Genomic DNA, 25,695 nt, shown 5'->3' with positions numbered 1-25,695 from the left:
CAAGGTACGCTATTATATCGAGCCACCTGTAATGATGTGCAGCATAGTAGGTGGCAAATTATAAGCGGTCTGAAGGAAGAGCCACTGGCGTGCGACCGAAGTGACACTAACTTGGTATTTTTTACGTATCTTTTTTCACCTTATTTTTTTTGTATGCACACCATCTCAAGCAGTTTTTTTCGAGGTTTTCCGTTCCTCAGAAAAAAGACCAATATGCAGGTTACGGATTAGTTAAGGAGGGCCTGAAGCGGGCTTCAACACGCATCCACAGCTTCCCAACTGCTTCGTGTTTGTTTGCCCTTCGTCGTTAAAAACGCCTGTTCATTTAGTGCATTCCGTTACCTGTAGCATCTCTTATGTCGTCAAATAAAAAAAATCAGGAAATACACCTTTTACATATTCTGCGTCGGTCACATCCATGATTTTCGATTTGCTTGGATCGCTGGTCCAGGTTCCTTAAGAATTGAACCAAAAAATATCCATATATGCTACAACATGTATAGCTGATGAATCAAAGACTCTTTCGTTTTTTTTTAGGATTTTACGGAACACTTCCTTGTTATAGGTAATGGCCAGGACCGCTTGTCATTCATCACTGTGTACCTAATAATCTCAAGTATGTGTGAGCTAGTGCGGCCTCCAATGCGCAATTAGCCCTAATAGGATCGAAACAAACTTTTCCTTTAGAACCAAATCTCAAGGTTATAAACAATGGTTTTATTATATAATCTCAAAGTACGCTTACGTGTGCTATAATTCACATTCTTATTTAGTATATAATAAACCTCGTAAGATAAAGTACATATTTACACTACTTCTAGATTAGGCCATAATCACAACTAACCCTCTCAACATTCATCAATAAATAAGCAAGCAATAAAAGATAAACACTAGCTCTATTTTTTCCATAGAAAATAAATAATTAAAAGTTAATATATATATATATATATATATATATATCATTTACTACATACATACAGCATGCGGTATTGGCCTAATCCGTTAAATAATTTTCACGCTTTAGATATTACCGTTCCTTTGCCAAGCAATAACATTTCGGAATCATATGAGTATAGTACGACCTACATAATTCGTTTACCTTATATATAGCTCACTCTGGGTACTTGGAAGCTTTAAGGCACAATTCACGGTAAATTCCGCGGTACAAATATTGTATTGTACCAGATGCAAACTAGTCCTACCAATTTCCTGTTCCACTGCCGCGTGCTAATATTATAGTTAAATAGTATCTAGGATGTAACATACATGATCAGTAGCCAATTTTCCTATTAACTATGGTTAACTCTCATGCAAAGAAAGGTTACATGCCGCACTCAAAGCCCTTGGTTCACAATAGATAATGTTACAGGATGTTGAACCAGTAATAAAAAAGCTAGCCTATAATCAAGCATTGAGGACTAAGGATCTCCAACGTGGCGCTCGGCCCCACCTCCAGCGACAGGATGCTTCTGAACGGGTCTCGTGAATGCTGATAGATGATGGATAGGTCCTATAACGTCTCGCATGGCGGCATCCGTCGCAGCAGCTGCAGCGGCAAACGGATTCACAATAAGGGATTGCAAATTCGAGGTAGCGGCTTCCTGAGCAGCGGCCTGAGCTGCGCTCAAGTGCATTAATACGTTATTGATCGAGAACGGGTGACTGAGGCTTTTGTCGGCCGGAGCATGACTTTCGATAAATGGCGCTGTAGGCGACGTGGGAGTGGGCGAATCTGCCAAAGACGAATCTGCGCTTCGATGGCCGTTTGAAGATAAAGGCGGCGAAGATGCACGACCAAATGAATGCATTCGCTGATGACGGCGCCACTTCGCTCGTCTGTTCGAGAACCAAACCTGCACGCGCGCTTCAGACAAGCCGGTCTTCGTTGCAAGGCGTTCCCGAGTATCAACGCATGGATAGTGGGTTCTTTCGAATTCCTCTTCTAACATTTCCAGTTGTTCTGTACTGAAGGTTGTCCGATTACGGCGGAACTTGGGACGGTCAGTGTCATCCGATTCACCATTTGATTCGTCTCCGCTAGCTCGATCGCCGCTGTCTGTTAGTGTTTTGAAATGGTTTAGACGATCTGTGTCGTGGTGATTCCCATGAGGTGCCGCTTGTATGAGCGCAGGTGACCAAATATGCGGAGGTGATGGAGCTGAGTCGTTTTTCGGTCCTAAAATCACCGTGTGCATATGCCCCGCTATCTTTACACTAGACTGAGCGTGTGCCAAGGCTCCAAGAGGCATGCCACCAACCCCGCCTCCTAGAGCGCCGGTTCCTCCAACTCCGTACCCTGCCGCGCGAGCGAACTCCGCGGCTGCCCTCTCAGCGGCCCGATTGCGCAGAATGCGGTTAATGGAGCTGACGGAAGGGGCTGTGCTGTTGGTGCAGACATCTGAAATAAGAGACGGAGGGTCGATGGTAAATTTTTTTAACATAAGTTAAAATATTTTCTACTGATAGTCTTAAGCTGAGCTTAGCAATGAAAAAACATGTCAACGATTTAAACTGATTAGTGTTGGTCGAAGGACACAGATCAAAATAGTATTCCTTACTCGACTGTGACGAGCGTGTCAATGTAGAAACGATGAAGAATGTGCCTTATTCATGGCGTCGCCAGTGACAAATCATGAACAAAAAATTCTCCTCTTTATTATTTTGATACAAGTTCGCGGCATAGTTTCGGCATGGCGATATTTCACAGACAGTTATCTTACCGCACCGATAATGAGGTCCTTTCGTCCGTATAGCAAATTTTCATTGTCGCCTGAAAGGCCAAGCCCTCATGGAGGAGACTAATCTAATTAAAGCATTACGTCGTTTCATAGTGTTCAAGTGCGGCAGCTTCTTTTTTTCACACTGAGTCATACTGGGTAAACGACTTCGAGCCGATGAATCGACAAGGTTAACAGAGTTTGTCTGAAGCTACCGAATTAAGTACTGAGATACCCCTCGCGACGCGGGCCTCTCAATACATTGACAGCCAGCTTTTACGCGCTGTGCGTTTTCATACGACTGACAAAATACCTCCGTACGAAGCACGATCTGAATAATGATCCTATGCTCTTCATTTTTAAATGTCAATTTTCTATTCGGGTACCACCTCACAATTACAGCAAAATGGTCTTACTAATGGTACAGCTACCTTTGCTGAGCTGAATTAGTTGACAAAACTTCAAAGGAACAATTCATCTTGCGTTATATTGACAAAGATCTTCATCTAGCTAAACGACTTATAGCTGACAACTTAATCATTAGGCGACATAACTGTATTGCTCTATTTAGAATAAAGCGGAATCAAAATAGTATACCTGACTATTGGCTCAGTACGCAGTTTTGTTGAGATCCAAACAATACAATGTAAAGGTACCGTTTAGGCTTTACACAGATACGCAGGTGAAAATTAGCTATCCTAACTCGGTGTTACCGCGCGTGGCAGCGGAAAAGCCAGCCAGGATCGAGCGGGTTTCATCACCGTCCACGTGATGATCGTGAAGTGGGCAGATCGGTGTTTTACCAATGAATTAGACGTAGATACGGTTAGTGGTAGCACCACTATTACTACTACTACTACTACTACTATTACTACTACTACTGCTACTACTACTACTACTGCTACTACTACTACTACTACTACTACTACTACTACTACTGCTACTACTACTACTACTACTACTACTACTGCTGCTACTACTACTACTACTACTACTACTACTAGTAGTAGTAGTAGTAGTAGTATTTGACCTGTTGCGCCAAGCAGAAATTTACTCAAAGCGTTAAGCCACCTCAACCACTTCTCACCGAAGGGGTGGGGACGACGCCACATCATATATCTCTTAAACGCGTCCTGGACGCTCTGTAGACTTTTCATTTTCTATTTTACTACCCTTGCCACTTTTTTTTTTTGCCGTCGTCGTTATCATAGCGCCATCGTTATAATCAACAACAACACAACATCAGAACGAAAATAACAGCCAGTGTAATAATTCTCCTGCTGACATTGCTGTGAGCTTTCGCAATCCGTCTAAAACAGTGCCTTATTTTTCTGCTCCCTCAGAAAGAAGGGATTTTTTCATTAGTATCATGACTTTTTGTTGGCAATGGTAGCGTTAATGGCGAACCTTTCGTTAATCCATAGGAGCGTCACAGGTCCCTTTGTATTCCGTTCTTCCCGCCGCACCAACCCTCGCTGCTCAGGCTTTTTCATGAGCTAATTGGGAAACGGGCCGACTGGATCATGCGTGGCGTATTTTGATGTGCCGAAGTATCGTGCATATTATAAGTGGATACGTGGTGGCTCGTGATTAGCCCCGCACGCTGCCGGGCAACGAGAGCAAGCAGGGTAGTTGTGACGTTAGCGACAATTGTAATTCAGTATCTTACTTGTGTCGCAAATAGTAGGGAGAAGTGTTCCCTGTAACGCGATGTTAGCCTCAGCTGAAGCGCGCTCCCCTTCTGTATTTACTCCACCGAAGTCGCGAATACCAGAGTTGATATTCGCGCCCAGCTTACTGCTTATAGACAGAGATACTAATATGAAGTTATACGCACGAGCGTACACATGCATACGTACACACTCAAACAACATGGCGATTAACACCCCACTCAGCTGCTGCTCAGCCGATAGACCGCTTTTTTTGTGTGCCTTTCATTTGTCGGCGGCGAAACCGACAGACGTACACAGCCTCACCACCGCACCCGCGCAATTAGCCGAAGACCGCTCGAGAGCAGCAATGCGGCTGCCCAACTGGTCACTACTGGCAACGAAGCGGGCAGACTACTACTCTCTGGCCACGCTAATTCAAGAGCAACCAACTCTGGCTTGACAGCCCAGAAAAACGGCCCCGTGGCCACTCCCCACAGCACTCATAAGCCCCAATAACAATGGGCGCTCTAAGAAACACGAAGAACATTGCGCATCCCTAGATAACAAAAGGCTGGGAATTACCAAACAAGTCAACACCTTTTTGCTGCTGCCAACTATAGAATCGCGTTGGAGCTACGATGCGCGCCTCGTTATCGTTCTAAATAACAAAGAAAAAAACATAGATGCCAACGCGTATGGGCTCAAAACACTATTCCGTGGTCTTCATCTCTCTCTCGTTCCGGCGCTGAAGGTGAGACGAATTTAGAAACTTGCTGAATAAATGGGGATTCTCTAACGCTCTGTGTACATATTTGTATGCGCCAACTATTGTTGCGTCTATAGGCGAAGAGTGGTCTGAAGATAGATAGTTTTTGAACGATAAGGTTGAAACTGGATGACGGTTAACTAGACCGTGGAATCATCGGAAGAATCTTAGATATCTTCAAAAGTCCGTGGTAAACAAAAAAATTATGTGAATGTTTTCATCAAACAACCGAGCGAAGCTGGAGTTCGAAAAGGGTGGACAATTTTGAAAATATCTGAGACTGCCCTCAGAATCTCATAGGTTAGGCTGGTGATTGCAGACAACCTAGTCCGGGCGCCATCGAATAACTATTTACAATAACAAAGAAATTTCCTTGTAGTGTGAAACAGCACGCATTCTATATGTTACATGTCTTCTACGTAGAACAAATGAGGTTCTATAATCTTACAGTATCAGGTACTTTATTAACCTTTTTTTTTTTTAATTCCACCCCATTTGCCCCGTTGATATTCAAAGCCTAACCCAGCGTTGCTTCGACGTATTTTATTTTATTATTTGCTGTGCATAAATAGTGCCAGCTTACACCCTTGGTCAATCCGAGGTAGATAAACTGAGGAGGAAAGCGTGAGCCATATATTGATACACAAAGCCGCGTCGAACGGTATCCGCCACCGACTATGAAGATCCCCATCTGCGTTCAAATTTACTTGACGCTAATGACTGCTTGATGTAATGTCACCATTCTCTGATGATAGCATTCAAGCCTTAGGAATGTTTACGCCGTCTCGAAAAAAAAACATCAAGCAACCTCTCAGTAACGCTTACAAATAGAACGCTGACATTATTGGTAGATGAAGCTTATACCAGTTGATTCTAGCTTATCGTAGTATCTAGTAGTATCGAAGTTTTTCTCAAATTTGGTATCTTGCTGATGAAACTTCGGTGATTAGTTCAATTCACAAGGAAGTTAGCTTCGTGGACTGCAAAAAAGCGCCTATTCTAACTGTTTCAAACAAGACAAGGTCAGAGGAATAATCGTATTAAAGAAAAAAAAAAAAAAAACACGGAAAAGTGATCGTTCCTTCGAGTATCGGTATTTGGAAGTTCTGATCACTGTAAAGAAAATTAGCACTTTACCTATTTTTCTACTATATACCTATTTTGATCACGACACAGTTTAAGAAATTGCTCGCTAGTAACTTCTTTGGTTCACAAGTTAAATTGTCAGTGCGCTAATATATTTATACAATGTTGTTCCTTTGCTTACCATCAGCGATAAGTCGTTCACGGATTTCCCATGCGAATATAGTTGGATTTTCTTTTTTATAGGACTCAATTTTGGCTACTACCTGAGGGGTAGCCACCTTAGGTTTCGACCCACCAATCACGCCCCGATGACTTGCAAGTCCCAGCTGTTGACATTGCGACGAACTTTTGGAGCACTGACTGGACTTCGCGGCATTGCTAACTAATGCCGATTCTGGAACGTCAGATATAAAAAAAAGTATTCATAGTAGTATTCAATGTAAATTAGCGCAGCGTTTGCAAACACGCCGACAAGCGCAACTGATACTCGCGTATAGTAGAAAACATACGTACGAATATAGTCACCAAGGGACACAATCGGGCCCAAATTGTTTCGATCGGAAATTAGACGGAGCTTTCTTGTGCAATCTAGAGAAAATCAGAGATCTAAAAACCCATCAGATACGCAGCTCAGTATATTTCGGCATTAACCATGATAAAGTTGCTCGACCGTTTCCTATAGCAAACTAGCATTTCGTTAATTTCTTGTATCGGAATTATGGTATGCTTTCTGAACTTAGATTTGATCGAACCTTCGATTGATGACTGGCACACCTCAAGCCTCATATTCAGCTTTCGTCGAACATGACACTCCATCTAGTGGTTAAGCGTTTCTATCTGATTCCCCCAATTAACAGAACTTTATAGGTAAAGATAAATGTTTGTATTCGAAGTTCGAATTAGTGAATGCGCGTGTAGTTAGTAGTATAAGTTACATACCGCCAGAGTCGCGTCCCTTTTCTGTCATCAGATGCTGCGGTACTACTCCATTTGTACTATGTTGTGAAGAACGTTGGATAAGACCAGTGAGTTCTGAAGTATAATAATTTCCAGCCAGGCCATCCAACGAACTTGGACCGCCACTTGCGCCCAGGCCCGCAAGTTGCGCCAGATCAATTCCTAACTGTGATGCGACCAAGGGATGCAAGAAACTCCCGGCGAGGCTCGGCCATAATGCGGCCTGAGAACCTGTAAATCAAATAACAGCAAAATAACTTTCAAAACACCTACGATGTCCTTCGCGCAGAGTGTTACAATCTATAATAAGGTGTACACAGCCTTTCTCATTATTTTCAAATACAGCGAGACAGATTAGCGCCAAACGGAATACTGCGCATGTTGATAACGTGTCTTGCCTCAACTGAAGCTCTAAACGATACCAACATTTAGCAATTGCTAGCAAATCGTTACCTGTCAAAAAGTTGACATTCTGAGCTAACTCCCTCAACCAGCTACATCTGGCCGTTGGTTTCATATAGCCATGCCCATGCATAACAGTTCAACTCACAGCCATTGAGTGTCGAAGATTGGCCGAAGCGTTTACTCATTCGTTTGGCGTGTATCAGGGTGACACACATTGCTGAACTAAATACGAAAATTTCTACTAGTATACGGGCTGAGGCCTAGTGACTGGCTGTGAAAGTCAGAGGACGCCTCGATTGCGAGAAATCCGCTAATCGAGTACCTTTCCCGAGCCATATGAACACATAGCTGGACCACTAGAACAATTTATAAAAACAGTATCGATTCGCATGACTCGGTATTCTGTAGCTCTTAATGGGGCGGAGGCAAAGGAAGTGGGTAGTTGTTGGTAGATATAGGGGTAGCAGCGCGACTGCAGCGAAACGTCGGTGGCGATGAATGACAGCAGGTTCTTTTCTCTCTGTGTTATCACGCGCTTCTTGTGCTGTGTCTGGCAGGTTATACCTAACAATGTATGCGACGGCAATGCACACCGTGTGGATACAGAGAACGTTGTGGCGTCTCGTGCCGAGCTCGTGCCGAACTCGTGCTGTTTACTGATGTTTGCTACCGCTAATCATATGGGCACCACATACCTGAGAACGGGCCTGAGAATAGGGTGTAACCTACTTACGTAGCTGCGGCAATAGCTGCATCAGCCTTGAGTAAGTAGCAGCTAACGATCGCGATTGATATATTACGGGTGTACACTCGATGGATCTCACGGCGACTAGCTATATTTACTCAAAATAGAGGCAATACGCGTTGATTCAAGGTACACTTAACCTGTCAGACGGAACTGCGACAGCCCGACACGAGAAGACAGCAAATATCGTCTATTCATCATGACTTAAGGAGGGCTATAACTAGCTATTTTCACGGCGAAAAGACACCCGTGAATTTACCATGGAATTGAATACGTAATAATAGCAGACACACAAGCTCAAGCAGATAATTTTTAAAAATGATTTGGCAACTTACACACAGTTCGAGAGAACCTACGACGTATTTGTACATCAAACTGACACGTTCTGGTTTCCTAGCAAAATTTTCAGATATTCTATCACACATAGTAAAGCTTTACAAACGCCATATGTAACTATGTATAAAACTAGCTATGTAACTCTTTTTATCTCGACAAAAGACATTTTTCGCTTGTTCAAGCTGTACAATTATAGTAATAATTGAGACTGAGGTAAAATGCCATTTCTTTCGCCGTATGACGGTAACGTTGCGTCCTTGCGTGTCACTGTTTCCTTTTTTTTCGTCTACCTAACCAGTATAGAAGCATTAGTGGATACCAACACAGTATCGATCTAAGCAGGCCCATATAGCTTTAAGGATCGAAATTTGTCAGCCTGTCAGCATGGAATATTACTTAATCGTCGAGGTCGCCAACCAAGCCGGCCAAGTAGCCAAGCGCGGGCGTTGCGTGCACCAACAAATTACCTGTTAAGGGAAGCTTTCTTCTTTAGAAAGTGACACAGCGTCGTTTTTATTATCTGCAGCTTGTTGCGTTACTAGCCTGACGCAAAAATAGCGGTCTTCACGAACGAGCGGCAGGATAAATAAATTCTATGCGTCAAAAGGTTTTTGCGCCTGCGCTAACGCTTTGTCCCGTCTCCGTGCTATCTCCGTGTGAATCAAGGGGTGCGGCGCCTTCTTTTAAGGTTTCAGCCTTTTAACAGATACATCCAGACTCAAGATGGACGAAAGCACGACCCCTTAAGGAGCGCGCTTGTCAATGCGCCAGTGAGACCTTGATTACATTTGGTCTGTTCGGCCTTTAGCAGTCCAGTCGCACTAGACCTTCAATCATCGAAATTTTACGTAAACGCCTTTTCCACGGAGCAAATAAGGAATTGGTAAAACACAGAACTCGAGAGTACGATTAAAATATGTACCCGGTGAAATTGTCAATCATGAAAGTTTGTCTCGGTCGCAGGTACATCCTCTCCAATAAGTATAACCACATACAAACTTAGATGAGACATATTTAATATCACCCGGTACCTGTAATGGTTGTATCTCGCTTCACTTTGATGGATGCATTGCCGTAAATGATTATGATAAAGCCAATTTTTGAAATTCATCGACGATATAGTAAATTTAGGTAGCCCGCGTGTCGCTCTTCATCGCTGCTGATTATCGGTTTCGAGGCAATGACTGGCTCGAAATGTTAGAACTCCTAATGGATACCGCTACAAAAGACCACTATAACGAAGACGGACATTGAAAGAGTGGCTCTAAAGTCCGCTAGAACACATGCCTCAATGCGATTAGAGAACGTTGAATTTTAGTACATATTTAATATATCCGTGAAATTACGTAGAACGCACAATAATAATAAATACTAATACAGACGCTCCCTCGCTAAACGTTTTCTTTTGACAAACCTACACCTTTTCCACTGGTAAAAAAACCGGTATCGAACCATAAACGATAACGAACTAGGTTTGTCAAATCTTCTTAGTTGTTGCCATAGCTGCTTCTTCTTCTGTCGACTGATTTCGGTTTTCTCAATCTTTGTCGTTAGGGTCTATGAGTGTAGTCGCGTTAATGATACCGGCGCCATTGTGTGGAGGAGCGACGGGACGGATGATCGATTAGTTGTGGATTGACAAGCGCCCATCGCTTCTTTTCTCCGCCCATTTCTCATTATTATTATTATTATCATCATGCTGCTGTCTTCGTCCTTCTCGCATATATATAAACGTTAGGCACCCTGACCGGTAAGTAGCAGCATGCGGCTGTCTTGTAACAGAGACCCTGTGAAGATACTCAGCGAGCAATAGGCACCTATATCGGAGACAGCAACGGCAGTAAATGCGACGATAACGACTGTGGCAATACAGTTGACAATGGTGGTAATAATCATGGAAACTAACGTGTTGTATTGTTACGGGTTATATGCGTCATCGGTATCGAACGTTGCTCAACACGTGTGGGTTTAACTGGAATAGACGCGGCCTCGAAATCTCCGAGAGAGAAGTTTGCTACAGTTCTCTGTTAAAATCTCACTGTTTCTTGCACGGACATGCTTCTTTCAAGAGAGTGGCCAGTATGCATGACACAGTTCCTTTTGTTCAGATACTACCCGAATGCTATACGGCATAGAAGCGCCGTGTCGAAGTGGACTGCAGCAGACCTCGGATGCGCTGAAACAGTTCTTTGTATCTGGGTGATTTCCCTGAGAAGCTATAGCGGTATGTCGCGTCAGTGGGTCTGGGCTGTGTAATGCGTCATATACGACCATATGAGTAGAATCAACCAATTATAAACTAAATTATATATATGAGATTTTTTTATGCTGCGCATCCTTTTTCAGTTGAACGCCTTGGTTCAGTTTCCGTCTGATGCCATCCATAACCAGGAATGATCTTTTATCGGGACGTACATTTGCTCCGGAGGTAATGGTGTGGATTGGACATGGGATCTGCCGACGACTGCTTGTAGCAGTGCCACCTTTATCAGCATGGAGCTATTCCTGATTTTTATCTCCCAACTTTATCTGAGCATCCTTTTACTTTTTGCGACATCGAATAACTACAAGGACGTTACTTGAACGTATCCTGAATGGAATAGAGGTTTATGTGCGCGTGTGTGTGTGTGTATGTATCTTCACTGCGGCGCGTATTTCGCTCTTGCATCATTAGCTGGGCTCCGCGACTGTCATTGCTAGAACGGGATCAAGTATTCAGCTAAGTTAGATATAGGCACGCATACAGATTCGCGCATCAATGGATGGACAAGCACATAAACCATATCAGTACTTCTACTATTGCCGCAGCGTTGTCACCTGTGCAACAGTGAAGAACATTTTCCTTATCCTCCCTATTGAGGGTAGACGAAGAAGTAATGTATGTGATAGAGCGATGATATGCTTCGACACCAGTGGCCGCATCGTTAACATACGCACACGTCAATACACCGCTAATCATCCCCCGGTAATAGCGATACAAGGGACAGATCATGATTAAGCAGCTCTGGTCAGAGTGAAGCTAAAATGTTCCGTGAGCAACGGTCAAACTCGTGAGCGATTATCGGATACGGCATTAAGGGAGGGTTGTCGCTGTTGAAACCCAGTTAGCTGACAGATCAGCAAGCGAATGATCCGGCGCTGATACTCGGATCGAATCAGACTCTTGGTGTTGCCTGCATCATGGGAAATCCGTGATGACCGGAGAGGCTAGCTAGTACGGACGGCCACAGTCGATCAACTACTTCGACTATAACCAGTTGTAGGCTGTAAACATCGAATGGACATGAAACGTGACTTGTCACGGGTCTAGAAGTTTTTTTTTTCAATCGAGTTATCATTCGCACTAGCAGTTACGTTACCAAACAAGTTACTAATTTAACTTAATGGCATGCCGACTAGTTAGATATTATCTAGTCGGTATGGCATAACCTCTCATGTGACGGAACCAAAATATAGTAATATACAAAGCAGTTGCGGTACTGACCGGACCATACCTTGCAGTTAGCAGATGACTGCAAGATAGATTATATAAACGACTTTAACATTAGATAATAACGTACGGGATCACAAATGCTATTTGGATCAAATGATGCCTAAGGACGTTATTATTATTAACAGTAGAAGGACACGTGCAACCGAGTACCAATATTCAAGCCTGAGCTAGCAGTCGAATATATAAACGGATCCAAAGTATTCACAGTCAGAGTGATGGCTAGCAAAAGCTTGACTCTATCATTCAGATATCCCTTATGCGCACGTATTTTCTTAGACTCACTGTTTCAGGTCTGAAACTACGTGTCAAGTACCAAGCTTAATTAGTATCATCGCACACCGTGACTAAAAGATATTCAAAACGAGCAACTATCTGTTTTCCGTTTAGCACCTCCTCAACGATTTCGCTTTCGGAAGCGTTACCTCTTCAATACATTTTTCACGGCTTCCTACATACCCTTATCGTTTCTACTAGTTTATATTAGAATAGATCTTCCCACTATATTCAATGTAATTTTTTTTTTGTTACCGTCCAAGCAATTTCGGTGAATAAAACAGGGAGTCGCGGAAATTGATCTATGAAGTTTTAGAAGGACAGCAGATCGTTTCACTGACGATTTAACGATTTTGGCTGCTTCAAGTCCCGTCCATGTCCGGGACCTCCGAGGTCTATCACTCTTGCCACTGGGCTGGTAACCGATTTGCCTGAAGACCGCACACAATTTCCCATCGACGTATGCACATACACCATGAATAGATGACCACGTGCAACGAAACAGCGGAAACCGCAGAGCTGGCGCTGGCAGAAACTTGAACAAAGTAGAAAGAACTGTTGCAAATCTGAGAGCTCAGACACAAAACGCATAAATCGATCGGCTGAAAAAAGGCTTTGGTTGTCTGCTACAAGCCATCAACAATAAAATTGGCCAATTTTCAAATTTATTGCCGCCCAGCGATCAGCGCTGCTGGAGAGAAACAAGTGCCGAACGAAAGATTATGCAATCACATTGTTATCGACCGTTTGATATGTCGTTTTCGGTCCTAGCAGAAATCACCTTAACGATAGTCCCTACTAGGTTGCTAACGATCATCTCTAAATAATGATAGTACTACAGATATATATATACAGTAGCACATGTTCGGCATAATCTTCGACTTCCTTGATCGGCCTGCACTGCTCGTTCGTTCATTAAAGTTTAAAAAAAAGGAAAAATCTTTTGATGATGGAACGGAAGGTAAGCTCATATAAACAAAGCAAAATAGACATATATAGTAAGATGAACTTACTCCTACGCATTGCCGGTCAGAGATTTCAGCAAGGCAAAACATTTGGTAAACGATGTTAGAACCGCATCGATGGGTCCTAGCTGACAGGGATGTTATTGTTGAAAACGATGAATTTACGTTATGTACGAACATATTTATTGGCAAAATTATTTGCGCAGCCATAGCTATCCATAACTTGGAATGACACTAAGAACGCCCAGTGACGCCATCGTCGTTACCGTCGTAGTGAACGTAAATATAAGATTGGTTACCCTCAAGAAAGTTCAAGTTGGTCTTTCGTCGACGTTCGAGTGAAGTTCTCTGATCAAATCGACCGAATCAACTTATCTTCAAACGTTTCGAGAATGCACCGCCAGCTATCATCGGTAAGCGTTTCCGAGACTTCCATGGACCGAATCGAGTTTCGGGCGATACTGAATAAATTCGAAGCCGTACGCATTAAACAGACGGTCAAAAATAGCGGTCGGAAGCCACCAGACGAAGTACAAATGGTAATCAATGAATGTTGCCTTTGTGATTGTGTGTGCCAGATTGCAATGAAAAAGCCTCGCGCGTGGACTTTGCTTATTAGTGAGCCCTTCTTTTTTGCAAATATAATAAAGCTGAATGGCGTGGGTATCGTTACGAGCAATTCACCGGAGTCAGATCACTGAGTCAGCCCGCTGACTACAAATATATAGTTACTTTTACATCTATAAAACTATTTGAAAATTGATTTTTCATCTTTGTTACGAAACCCTTCGCATGTAGATTCATTATAACGTAATTTTTTATAAGGAACGATCAGTAGCAGTTCGAACACTACTGATAATTATGTGCTAAGTTGTAAATATAGGTGAACGTAGTAAACCATATCTTTACAAAAGTACCTATCAAAACTGTTTTTGCAAATATAGATAGTTAGAGAGTAGATTAGTGGGTTAGCGTGTCGTACGAAATGGTACTGTTCATTTGCCTTCCGTATTGCCCTAGCAGTCTGCCTAGTTACCGATCGAATCGGTACTTTAATGCCGTCGTCTCCTGCCCTTTTGTTTACTTGATTCAATTATCTGATAGCTTTGGAACTACCGCGCATTTCAAAGGCAGGTGGCCTACGTTGATTATATAGCTAAGTGATATGACCATACTCAATAAGAACGTCCTTGGACCCTGTCCGCAGGGCAAACTCCTGTGCTGAACGTAATAGCCAGGTCAGGCAGAAAATTCTTCATGAATCCACTTAGCTGCATACCGCATTCAAAGCATGGCATATGGCACGCTTCAATCGAAGACAAAATCTTCATCATCAACGCTTATTGGTTGGAGACCAATTGCGTTGAACCTACCTTGTTGTCAAGGCTATGTTCGATAGGATATCGGCTCGTTAAGGGACTTCAGCAGACTGTGCAGTACATTACTTTTATGCCGTATATATATTTGACAGTATATCAAATGCTGTTAATCTAAAATTTACGATTTAGGTAAGCAATGCACTAGGTCCGACCTTCGAAATTCCACGCCTTGGTGTTAACCTTTCGCGGATCATTTTTGCACAGCTCTCGCCGTCGGGTTCTTTTAAAATGATTGTAATGTCATAATTAACTTCAGAGATAATACAAGGAGGATGGTACCTGCTATTGCTTGCTCTCCATGCACAGTGGTGGCGGTAAAGTTTAGAGAGAAAAAGATGACAGTTTCACCGCATCTCAGATTTCTGCTACAGCGTCTACGACAGGCTGAGATCAGCGTTCACAAATGGCCAATGATCGAGATTATCAACGATCCGTGCAGGCCGTCTGTAGGCCGAACTTGAACAGAAGAGAAAAACGATCCAATTGGCTGTCAATCGACCCACTAAGGACGTAAATTTTGGCTAATCGAAACCGTAAAAGCAGCAGGAAGGTGAAACGACCCAGCAATAGGACCAGGCTCTCGCGAGCCGGAGATTGTGCACAAAAGACATAGGTCCGCCACGAACCGAATGTAGTAAATGCGAAAAGAGTCCGAATGCACTGGATGAACGGCCCTGTGGTATCGTCGGCTGACGCAATTGAAATTAGCATTTACTTGTGTGAGCGCGCTGCTCGTATGGCCCCACAATCGATGGCTCAATCCTGGTTAACTAGTTAGTCATCGCCGCATGGCGCCTTAGCAATTACAACCCAACCACTGCTTCTCCGACAAGTCACCACTAAGTGAGTCACCAGACTGATACACCATTAATACAGTCATTATGTTTCATAGCTTTTTACTTCTTGCTTTTTCCCTTTGGCGTTGGTAAAACGTTTGGCCGTCTGCATGTGAGCACGCGTATCTGTACGCGTTAGGTAGGTGCCACGAAGTTTATTTTTGACAACTGCCGCTGAACTCGAACCGAAAGAGTGGCTCAAGACCTCTTTGAAGTTCGTTTTCGGCTTGAAGTGTCCACACTCTCAGGTAGCATCCCATAAAGAGAGAGCCAACGCTATTGCTGTTGCTACATCCCGATTGGTTTTAGGGTACAACTGGAGGCCGATAGAGACGGAATAGTAATTGTGGTGACGGCGACAAATCTGCTGAGCGACTGGGTCGTTAAGCGGATCGTTAAAGTGCGCAACGAAAAAGAAGCCCTGTGCACTGCTTAAGTGATTCACTAGATCGGTCTATGAGCAATTTTTCCTGCAGGAGAAATGGGGAGGATTGCAGTTTCACGTACGGAGGGGGACTAACTATTCTCCGCTTCCGCCTTCCTTTTAGGCAAAAAGAGGCTGTGAGGTTCATTTAAGCATATATCAGCCCAGAGAGAATAAACAAACGGGTTAGATTTTAGCACTAATTGATGGCAGGGGTAAACCGATTCGAATAGCGTTTTCGGAGACGAAGTGTGCCATTTGCATAGTAATCTATCATAAACCGAATGTATCTTTATCAGATTTTATAACTTACAAATAATCTTCTACGAGTTAGAAGAACTGTGTGTTGGACGTCAAGCAAATGCAGTACTACAATGCCAACTAGAAACTGTTAGATCTTTGTGGGACCTGGTTCTACCACAAGCCAAAATGGGTTCCTTGGTTTAGCGCGAGTTAGCGAAGTTTTTTGTTGTAGAAGAGCGTCAAATAGTTACACGCGAATATTCTGCACAAGAGCAGTTACGTCTGAGGCACGTTGTGAAAAGTAGAAACGGAAGGATTGAGGATTGAATGTAGCTGCATGGTAAGTTAAAAAAACTAGCAACTCCAATGATTTTACGTAGTCACAAGCGAGCATTGAACTTCAAACTACACAACTGCCGGTACGCCAGCAACTATATCTGAGAGTTGTTGTACTATATTTGACCACTGATTCAGTTTCGAATTCCATTAAGACTTCATTTAGGCACTTCGAAAGCATCCAAATAAGTGGGCTATAGGCCTTGTCTGAAGGATTCGAGGTGCTATTCTGCATCAAAACAACACAGCGGACTTTAGCCCTTCTTCATCAGTAGTAGCTCGTTTCTAGAATATGCCCGTTGAGATCGCCTCGAGAAGGGGTTTCTCATGAAGTAGATCTTTGCCATAAAATTAAATATCTCGCAACTATGAAGCTTCAAAGGGGATTTTCCTCGCCAGAAGGAAAGGCTATGCTGATCGTATAATCGATACTGTAATACTGGCTTAAACACCTCTCTTCAAATTTGCCTGTCTCGATCCAAATAAACACCTCGCTTATATCAACGGCTGATCTATAAAAGTCCTAAATAAAGTCCCATATAACGTCAGGGCCAGTGTAACACATAAGTGATCGACATCCCACGTCAGCTGTGCCGAAACGGTCCTTGACGCTGTGGGGGATGACCCTTCGACATAGCGTTAGCAAATTTGTCGGCTCTGTTTGCTCCTTTTCGACCCATCAATTGCCGCCAAACCTCATCTGTGTCGGTAAGAAAGCACCACAATCAGATCGTCTTGTTCAGGCTTCGTCGTCATTTAATTGCTACTCTGAGTAAAAGGTTGGAGAACTCGTTTTTTGACTGAGTCTGATGTCCGAACATTCGGTTTAACGGTCTGAAGCTTTACTAAAACGGCGTCGCTGCTAATCTTTGTGTTCATGAGCTCGTTCGGTGGCGGATCGCCGAATTTAAACGCATAGACAGTTAGTTTCCTATTCGAAAGCACTGCCGAAACGACCATCCAACAGATACGAGTTAGGATACAAAGAAATACCCGTAAAGATACGCGAACGAGACTTGCTGTTGTTGTTGTTGTTGCTGCTGCTGCTACCGCTACTGCGGCTATGCAAACGAAGGAAAGCAGAAATAGAACTTAACGGGCACTAAGCAAATGGTGATAGAGCCTTATGCCCGGGTTTGTGGCCTATATACATATACCTTCTAGATTGCAAATACTTGATCTGATAGCTAACTAGATCCGTATTTTAGACTTTCGACAAGTATAGCAAAACGGACGACCCTATACAATTCACCCGTAGGAAATTCGTATTTCATACGTACGAATGAGCAAATATCTTTTGTGAAGGGTTGTGGCCTTTACCGACGCTATCGTTGTCAGCCTAAGTAAACCTAAACAAACGTGGCCTGTCTATGGCCACAACAATTTGCCGCCTATAGCGTAGGTTGCTGTTGACGCTTCGTGTACACGTCTCAATAATTGAGTGAACCACGGACGGATTTGTAGATCTGAATTTCTGACACGAACACGTTCACCGTAGCGGCTGCTGATGTAGATGAAGCTAAAGAGGATTCTGTCCAAAGACCGTACACAAATGGTTTAATGGCATCGCGCATGTAAATGAAATTGACTTACCCAATGCGCTATCTATCTTCACCAATAGCTACAGTCATTGGAGAAGTGCTCGTACGACAAACAGCAGTGTTAACTGTCTTAATCGAAAAAAAAAAAAAAAGATATAACCTTCAACCATTGCCGACTCTTCTACCACCTCTAATACGTACAAGTATGTCACAAGCATTATCTGACTTTGAATTGAAGTTTCAATTGAGGCCTCCATGGGACGAAGTTCAACTCTCCCTCATCAGCACTCAATCGATAGCAAGAACTTTATTTGTTGCGGAAAGCCAACGAGCTAACGATACGATAATTCACTGCTTTGAGATTACCTATGAATAGTCGTCGTCGTCGTCGTCGTCGTCTGCATCAGAAATAGTAAGAGCAACGGCGATGAAAACAGATTGGTTTACTTTGTCACCGACATACGCAGTGGCTCTTCGTAGTGATTTCATTCTTATTACGTCAGTTTTGCGATACATGGAGCGCCGTCGACGCGGTCGATCCGTTCCATCGCTACACGTACCAGTACTTCGTAAAGCAGATGGAAGCAAGCAATGGTGGTCATAACACTTAGGCCAATGCTCGATAGCTGCTCTGCCCTCTGCTTCACCATCTCTTTATCCTTGACACTTGACAAAGGCAAGGTTCGACACTCACAAGCAATAGCCATCCGACGCCAGCGGGGATTCGATAGGAATTTAATCTTAATAAAATGAAGTCAAAAGCGAGCATCAAGCCAGCGCAACAGCTCCCCCTGCTTCTTTATCAATATATAGTAAATATGTGAGAGCGTGTGTTTTTAATACGATGAACTGCGCTCCGGCGGATAAGCAGATGGAGAGCCGACAGCATTTATCAAATGGCCAAGATCCCAGTTGGGTCGGACAATCAATGCAGCGGTCAACCAGTGCAGTTATTGGCTCAATTGCTAAGTTGGTTGCTGTTTTGAAGATCTGGGGCGTAAATTGATTCTCTGACTTTGTGACCCTTTCGGTTCAGTCATCACCGCCGTTGTTAGTGTGGTCCCCATCGGCGTTAACACAGACGGCGCTGGGATCCGTCTTGACTTCGTTTTCTGTATCCCGATTCTTCTGCTTTTTCAATCGTCGCCTTCGTTTAGGGATTTACGAACGATCTACGCTGGTCGTCAACAGAATCGTCACTATTTACGCACGTCCATTTAGCTGAGCAGGCGCAAGGTCCGTGATTTTTGCCACGTCTTCCGTCGACGTCACCGCTGCTCTCACTTGATTTAGTTCTCTTCTATTTCTTTGTCGCTGTTATGGCTATTTGTTCTGCTTTCTTGTATGTACGTGTGCGCGTGCATGTGCTTGTCTTTGTCGCTTACGCGTCGCGTGCTCGTCCACTCGTTTCTTTTTTTGCCTGACACAGTAGCATCGGCGGAGCACCTCACCCCCATTAATTCGACTGGAGCACCATTATAGAGCTAGGGGCAACCGTACGACTATGAGTGTAACGATCCTCAATGCGGTCACACTGTTAGCATTCAGGACCTTGCCTGAATTGTCACTGCATCTCCGCCATCGATGCTAACATCCCTTTCAGCCAGTGCAAAGTAACGCTGCTTCTGTTGTTGTTAGATAAATCAAACCCCTCCTCTCTCGTTCAAGCTTTCGCTAAGCTTCAGTCATTGCCCCCGTCGCCATCCCGACGTCGATGTCTACCTGTTCACCTGTCATCATATAAACGTCGGTATGGACGCACGCACACGCGCACGCATGCAGTCGTCAACGCCTTGTTACTTTGCTGCTTTTTGCAGCAGTGACGATGACTGCTTTCAGCCTTCTATTCCTTCAGCTCGGTCTGCTCGATTCCCTCTTGACCTGTTCAACGAGGATCTTGAGTCTTAGGATTTACGCTTGATCTTGGATACGTGTCGAAGGTCAGTGCACAGACATGATACATGTCTATATGATTTTACCTGTTTTGACAATCTGGAGTACATTTTTTCTACAGATGGCTTTGAATATCATTTTAGCGATAAATTGTATTTACGTGAAAAAGAGTACTATTTGTTGCAAACGGGTGCCTAAGTCAAGCATTGGTTCCGGTGGTGTGTCTTTTAGGCTTACAACGAATGCAAGAGTTAAATATACCAGGTAAAAGGGTGACCTGTGATTAATACTATTTAGGTAATGGAAGACTTACCATCATACATTTCAGTATAAAAGTGAACATGGACGTGACATAATACAACACCAAATAGTTCATATTTTAACCACACACAGAGGCCTAGGAGAATATACGTATGTTCACGCGTTACATTTTTATCCTCTGTTAGCAAAGCAGATCAGGTAAGTAAGAAGCGAACAGATAAATGCTTACCAAAACCCACAGCGGGTGTCGAAATAAGAGACGGGGTCAGTGATGTCAAGCTGTCAAGGTAAGAGGACGCTGCTTTCTGAAGTTTGCTTGCCCCCTCTGAGCTATGTTGTGATGAAGACCTTAGTTTACCATGTTCTGTGGGGGAACCGATTGAAGCTGTTGGTCCCGTTACTTCTAATGGCGATAACGCCATTTCTTCGGGCGTCGAGTTGCTACCGTCGTTTGTTGCTGGGCTGCGGTTATTTGAGAGATGGGCGGGCCCTTGGCTAAAAATGGGAGCGCTGGAAGCTCTCGACGATGAACTGTTTAAGGAAGTCGCTTTGCCTAAGGAGCAGTGGGATTTACGATCAGAGGTGCCCGTTTGTTTATCAGGCCCAGCGGAACCTATCGAGGTGCTGTTGGCTGTAGTGTCCTCAGGCTTCTTATTGTTGGCTTGCAGACCGTCGTCATTTATGACGATTGGCTCATCCTTAACAGGAGTTGCAGACGTGGTCTTGTCTAGTGATGTTGTTAGATCCATTGCGCCCGCTGATGATATCCTGGAAGTAGTAAACTAGAAAAAAATCAGATGGTTTTCGTTAGTATAATCATATCAGACGGTACATGAACGAAACGATAACCTTTACAAGAAAATCTTAGTGGTTATTTATTGTTAAGAAAATTGCATTTGACTACTGATGCCTCACTAGCTCAACGTTTATCAGCTGGGTTCGTATAGGTGAACTACTACACAGGAACCCGTGCACGTCGTTAGAACGACCCGTAATAATAATCAGAATCAATCAAGCTTTCTTCACGCAATGGAGCGCAACATCCGCGGAATTCTGTTGTCACCTACATATTTGTTGATTTCGAAATACAAATTTTGTTTATTATACCTTATTAAATTTGACTCATTTATTCACAAGTCGCGTTGAGCGTAATAAGAGAAAAAAGAAATCAGCCAAAACAGACGATAACCTTCATATGCGCAGCATCGTATGATTTTCCAGAAATGCCAAATTTTAGTTTGGAAAAAAACAGCGATCGGATCTGAAAGTCACCGAGATGAGCGCGGGCTTTGTCATCTTCAGCACGCGAAGACCTTTCCCATGCTTCTTCTGCAAAGCTTCACCGGCTGCTACTAATTCGATTTTCGGTAAATCAGACACAGATATTTAATATTAATTCGTAATGGTAGTCGTAGAATAATGACGGTAGTAATAGTTCGCCGGTGAAATTCGCTCCGAATTTGTTGCTAACGCTGTTACAGTTTGATAAGCCACCCGGACACGCGCTCACGGCCAGAACAAACAGATATTTACAACGGTTGCTTTCCCCTGTGGCGGTACCAGAATCGGCTACGTCGTCAATGTATGTAAATGTCCGATATAAATGGGTATGGCTCTCCGATCGAGCGCGAACGAGAGACCGACACGGCCAATCGAGTCGGTCAGATCACCGTTAATTCCATTTGATTCATTAGGACTAATGCCGCAGTTATCGTCGCCGCTGGCGTCGTCACTGCGAACACAATATAAAGAAACTCTGCTGTCGACGCTGCTTCTATAGCGACTTTAAATGATTTCTCTGATCCTGTATGTTTGCGTGTCCCTGTCAATAATGTAGCCTCATTCTAGTAAGTGCTGTCAGATTTTCGGAATTGTTGTTACTGTTGCTGCCATCTTCGCATCGATCGTGATTGGTTAGCTCAGTTTGCATTCAGGTATCAACCAGCCGGGCGGCCCGGCCCGGCCTGGCCTGGCCTGGCCCGGAGTCGTTGGGTCCTTTAACGCTATTGTCACATGTTTTCTCGACTAACCGTTCGATACAACCGTTTGTTCACCTATAATTTAATTATATTCATACATACGACGTTCACACATTTAATGCATATATACATATTTTGTTGTAGTAGCCATTATCGCTACCGTCATCGGAGCATCTTAAGCGGCTTCGGAAGGACCTCGATTGCCCGCTTCGGCCGATACGCCGACGGCCTAAAGTAACCGTCATGAACGCATCGGCAGTCAAGCCACGTTCGCGTCTCACGGGGAGATACTTCTTTCTTTTCCTCCAGATAAACAAAGCTAGAGCTGTGCCGAACGATGATGCTTCGCTGGGCGTTTCTCCTGTTTGTCGACGGTATTACTAACGTCAACGAGACGTGCACATATTCACACCGTGTCCCATACGCCACCGGATTCATGTCATGGCACATGTATGTAGCAACGGGCGGCTACTATACACAATTATGGAAGAATATCTACTAGTGGCGAATAACCGAAAACGTGATAGGTTATCAGGTTGGGCTTTAGAAAACAATTGTCCGTTCACTTGGGTTCGTTTTGGGTCCGTATTTTTCATTCTTTATAGTCCTCTTGTGTTTGATTCAAGTTCATCTCGTGCCGCCGTTGCTAACTGCGTCGCTTTTTGACGCTAGGAGTTTAACCTTTTGTGTCAATATTGCGTACAATTCACCATTGTACCGTACCGCTGCCCGTAGCTGTAACCGGGTGCCCAAGCGTGGACGCACACCGAACGTGCTATGTACGCACGAACCAGTAGAAGATCGCTAATATAGGGGTCAGGCGATTGACTCTTCGGCGGTAATCTTCTTCTGGATCCTTGATAATAATAATAATAATAATAATAATAGTAGCTGTGATATGGCATGTTTTCCGATAAGATGCCCGACCCATAATGGCGACCCGGAATATTCAAATGGAATGAAGCTGATTATTGGCGTTTGAGAGTAGTACTGCCATGGAGAAGCGTAAACCAGCCGTAAATTAAATCCCTTATAGTTTTTTTTTACTTAGGCGGCTTTTGTGGATGATCCCTTTTTCGTCATATCTTTTCCACTGTGCCCAGGTCTCCGTACGTCGATTTCTGCTTAATTGTTTGCTTTTGTTTGTATCCTGATTGCGGTAATGGATGTGGCGTCGGTTAAAAGGCGAAGTCTATAGTTAGTGTGTTAAGGATCGCGTATGTGCGGTAATCGAGACAGGAACACTTCAAGATTAAACAAAGTGCAAAACATTCATACACATTCTGCTCGCTTGAGTTTATAGTTAGCTTGGTTACCAAACAACGCGTTTCCTTTACCCGTTTGTTTATACAAAACAATACAATATAAATACATCGTAATCAGTAAGTAGCTGTTAATTGACATACGAGTATTTTGCCAAATTCCCACATACAGACAATTATCTATTAAGACGATATGTGAAGGTATAGTCGCTTATTAACATACGCTTGTTTTCCAAAATAGCCGTATGTTCGATTTAATCGTCGCCGTAAGTTAACGGCGAGGTGAACTTTAACTGGGCTCGACGATGCCCTTAAGAATGGGTTTGGCCGTAAATGTCAAAAGTGCTTGAACTGGGTGAATTTGAGGATCGCTGCTAGCGTTTCTACGAAACGACGGAAACTGTCCTACAGTTTCCGTCGTTTCATAGAACTCTATGGTCGTGTACGCTAGCAGCGTGATTGTACCCGAATTATTTTTGCTTAGAAGTAGGTGTAAATAAATTTTTCAACAATTTTCTTGAATCGTTTGACAAATGATGATTTGAAGATCTAGCCGTGGCTTAGTTGCCTTCCAAGGCAGTGCTTCACTAATTTATGCATTATGCGTATATACGAACATAATAACACGTGGCTCCCTATGCCAAAGAGTATCCCAACCTATTAAACGTATCATATTCAGACATAATTGCCATTTCTGCTGCTGATGTTGTCACTGCTGTTGTCCGTCATAGCGCTCGATGTTCAAATAAATGTAAATTAACTAAACATCGTTATCGGCAAAGCGGAGGGCGAGGAGCAAAAAACGGACCAGAGTCAAGGCCTGAAGTAGGCCTATGCCTGTGACAAATACAGTAGCCAAGAATTACTTACATTGCCACACAGCTTGGCGTTGTGACACTGCTGGCGAACAACGCCGATCGATAGGGAAGATTTTGCCGAGATTGGACTTTGGAACGAGTCAGGGTCACTTTAGGGGAGGTACGTGAAACCAGGCAGGCAGCTGAGGCCCAGCCGCACGAATCCGTGGGTCGTTTCTGCTGCTGCTGCTGCTGCTGCTGTTCTTGTCGCCGACAACCTGAAGCTGTTGTCGAGGTCGACATCATTTTCGCCAATTCCGTTCACAGTTAACAGTAAATGCCACGGAGTGGTACGGAGGAGCACTCGACTCTCGAGACTACTCGAACGCTAGCCCTAACGGGGAAGGATGATGGATACGGACGAAGGGGCCACGCAAACGGGTCGAAGCCTGGCGTGTCCTGGGCACTAGAAGATGTTTATCGTGCGCTCGAGGCTAGTACGCGTTTGTGCGAGACTGTCAACTCAACGCAGATAGACACGGAGTCACAAGGTAAAGAGCAAGTAGCGGGTTCCGTTTTGAGGGTTTCGTTTTGAATGACAAATCACGACTGGTCATCTAGCCTCCACTGCCGTTGGTGCCACAGCCGTCAGAATACTGCCACTGTGCGAGACTATGGCACCCTCACAGGAGTCAGTCCGCATTCGACAAGCAAACCACAAAAGACAGTACGTTACACAATGATAAGGGTCAGTGCGACCGCCCCTCTCTTTGACCCGGTCAACGAGATCGGGATCCTGGTGCAAAGCGCTACGAGGATAACATACGTACAGGCCAAACATGAGGGCGACAACTAGGACGAATGAAGCCGACTGAAATTAAAGGCCCGTCCACAATAAAACGATAGTAACGAAGCGCAACACAGCGAAAGAGTCCTGTCAAGTAGAACAGATAGGCCACATCGTCGTATTCAACAGAATGGAGGACAGGTCGAATCAGTAAGGCGGCCTGATGCAAGGAGTTTTTCGACTTCCGAACAAGACATACGAACGTGATAAGTGGGAGAGATGACTGGTAGTTTTGATACCGCTTTTCGGAGGGAATGCTTATATAACAGCATCGAACACCGTAGTTTTTTCATCCTTTCTGTCGTTGTACATGTCATCGCCAAACTGACGTAAAGATCGGCCGCATTTGATACCGGATGTTAACGAAATCTGTAACTATGATATATGGGTGAAGTAGTAATGATGGTCTATGGAGCAGTTCTTGTGTAAAACTATGCTTTATTTCACTTTGCACGATCTGCCGGTGGTAATTTATGATGATTATTAAGATTATACATTATAT

The 25,695-nt window shown here is 43.8% G+C and overlaps 1 protein-coding gene across 3 annotated transcripts in view; it reads right to left on the bottom strand.

The window, feature by feature from the left end:
* Nucleotides 1-696: 696 nt before the first annotated feature.
* LOC111242972 (paired box protein Pax-6-like) overlaps nt 697-25,695 on the bottom strand; it is a 27,662-nt gene continuing 2,663 nt past the window's right edge. Inside the window, exons 2-5 of one of the 3 annotated variants that reach the window (XM_022787945.2) lie at nt 20,538-21,090; nt 7,161-7,409; nt 6,403-6,615; nt 697-2,398 (exon numbers count right to left, since the gene is read on the bottom strand). In XM_022787945.2, the coding sequence (XP_022643680.1) occupies nt 1,419-2,398; nt 6,403-6,615; nt 7,161-7,409; nt 20,538-21,057 (1,962 nt within the window). In that variant the 5' untranslated portion in view covers nt 21,058-21,090 and the 3' untranslated portion in view covers nt 697-1,418. Of the gene's footprint in view, nt 2,399-6,402; nt 6,616-7,160; nt 7,410-7,631; nt 8,191-20,537; nt 21,091-25,695 lie in introns of those variants that run through there. The other 2 variants (XM_086976688.1, XM_086976687.1) reach the window with 2 other exon arrangements.

The sequence above is a fragment of the Varroa destructor genome, unplaced genomic scaffold, assembly GCF_002443255.2.
Source record: "Varroa destructor unplaced genomic scaffold, Vdes_3.0 BEIS01000001.1, whole genome shotgun sequence".
NCBI classification, from domain to species: domain Eukaryota; kingdom Metazoa; phylum Arthropoda; class Arachnida; order Mesostigmata; family Varroidae; genus Varroa; species Varroa destructor.
Note: the sequence above shows the minus strand (reverse complement) of the source record. Positions and strands in the feature narration are given on the sequence as shown.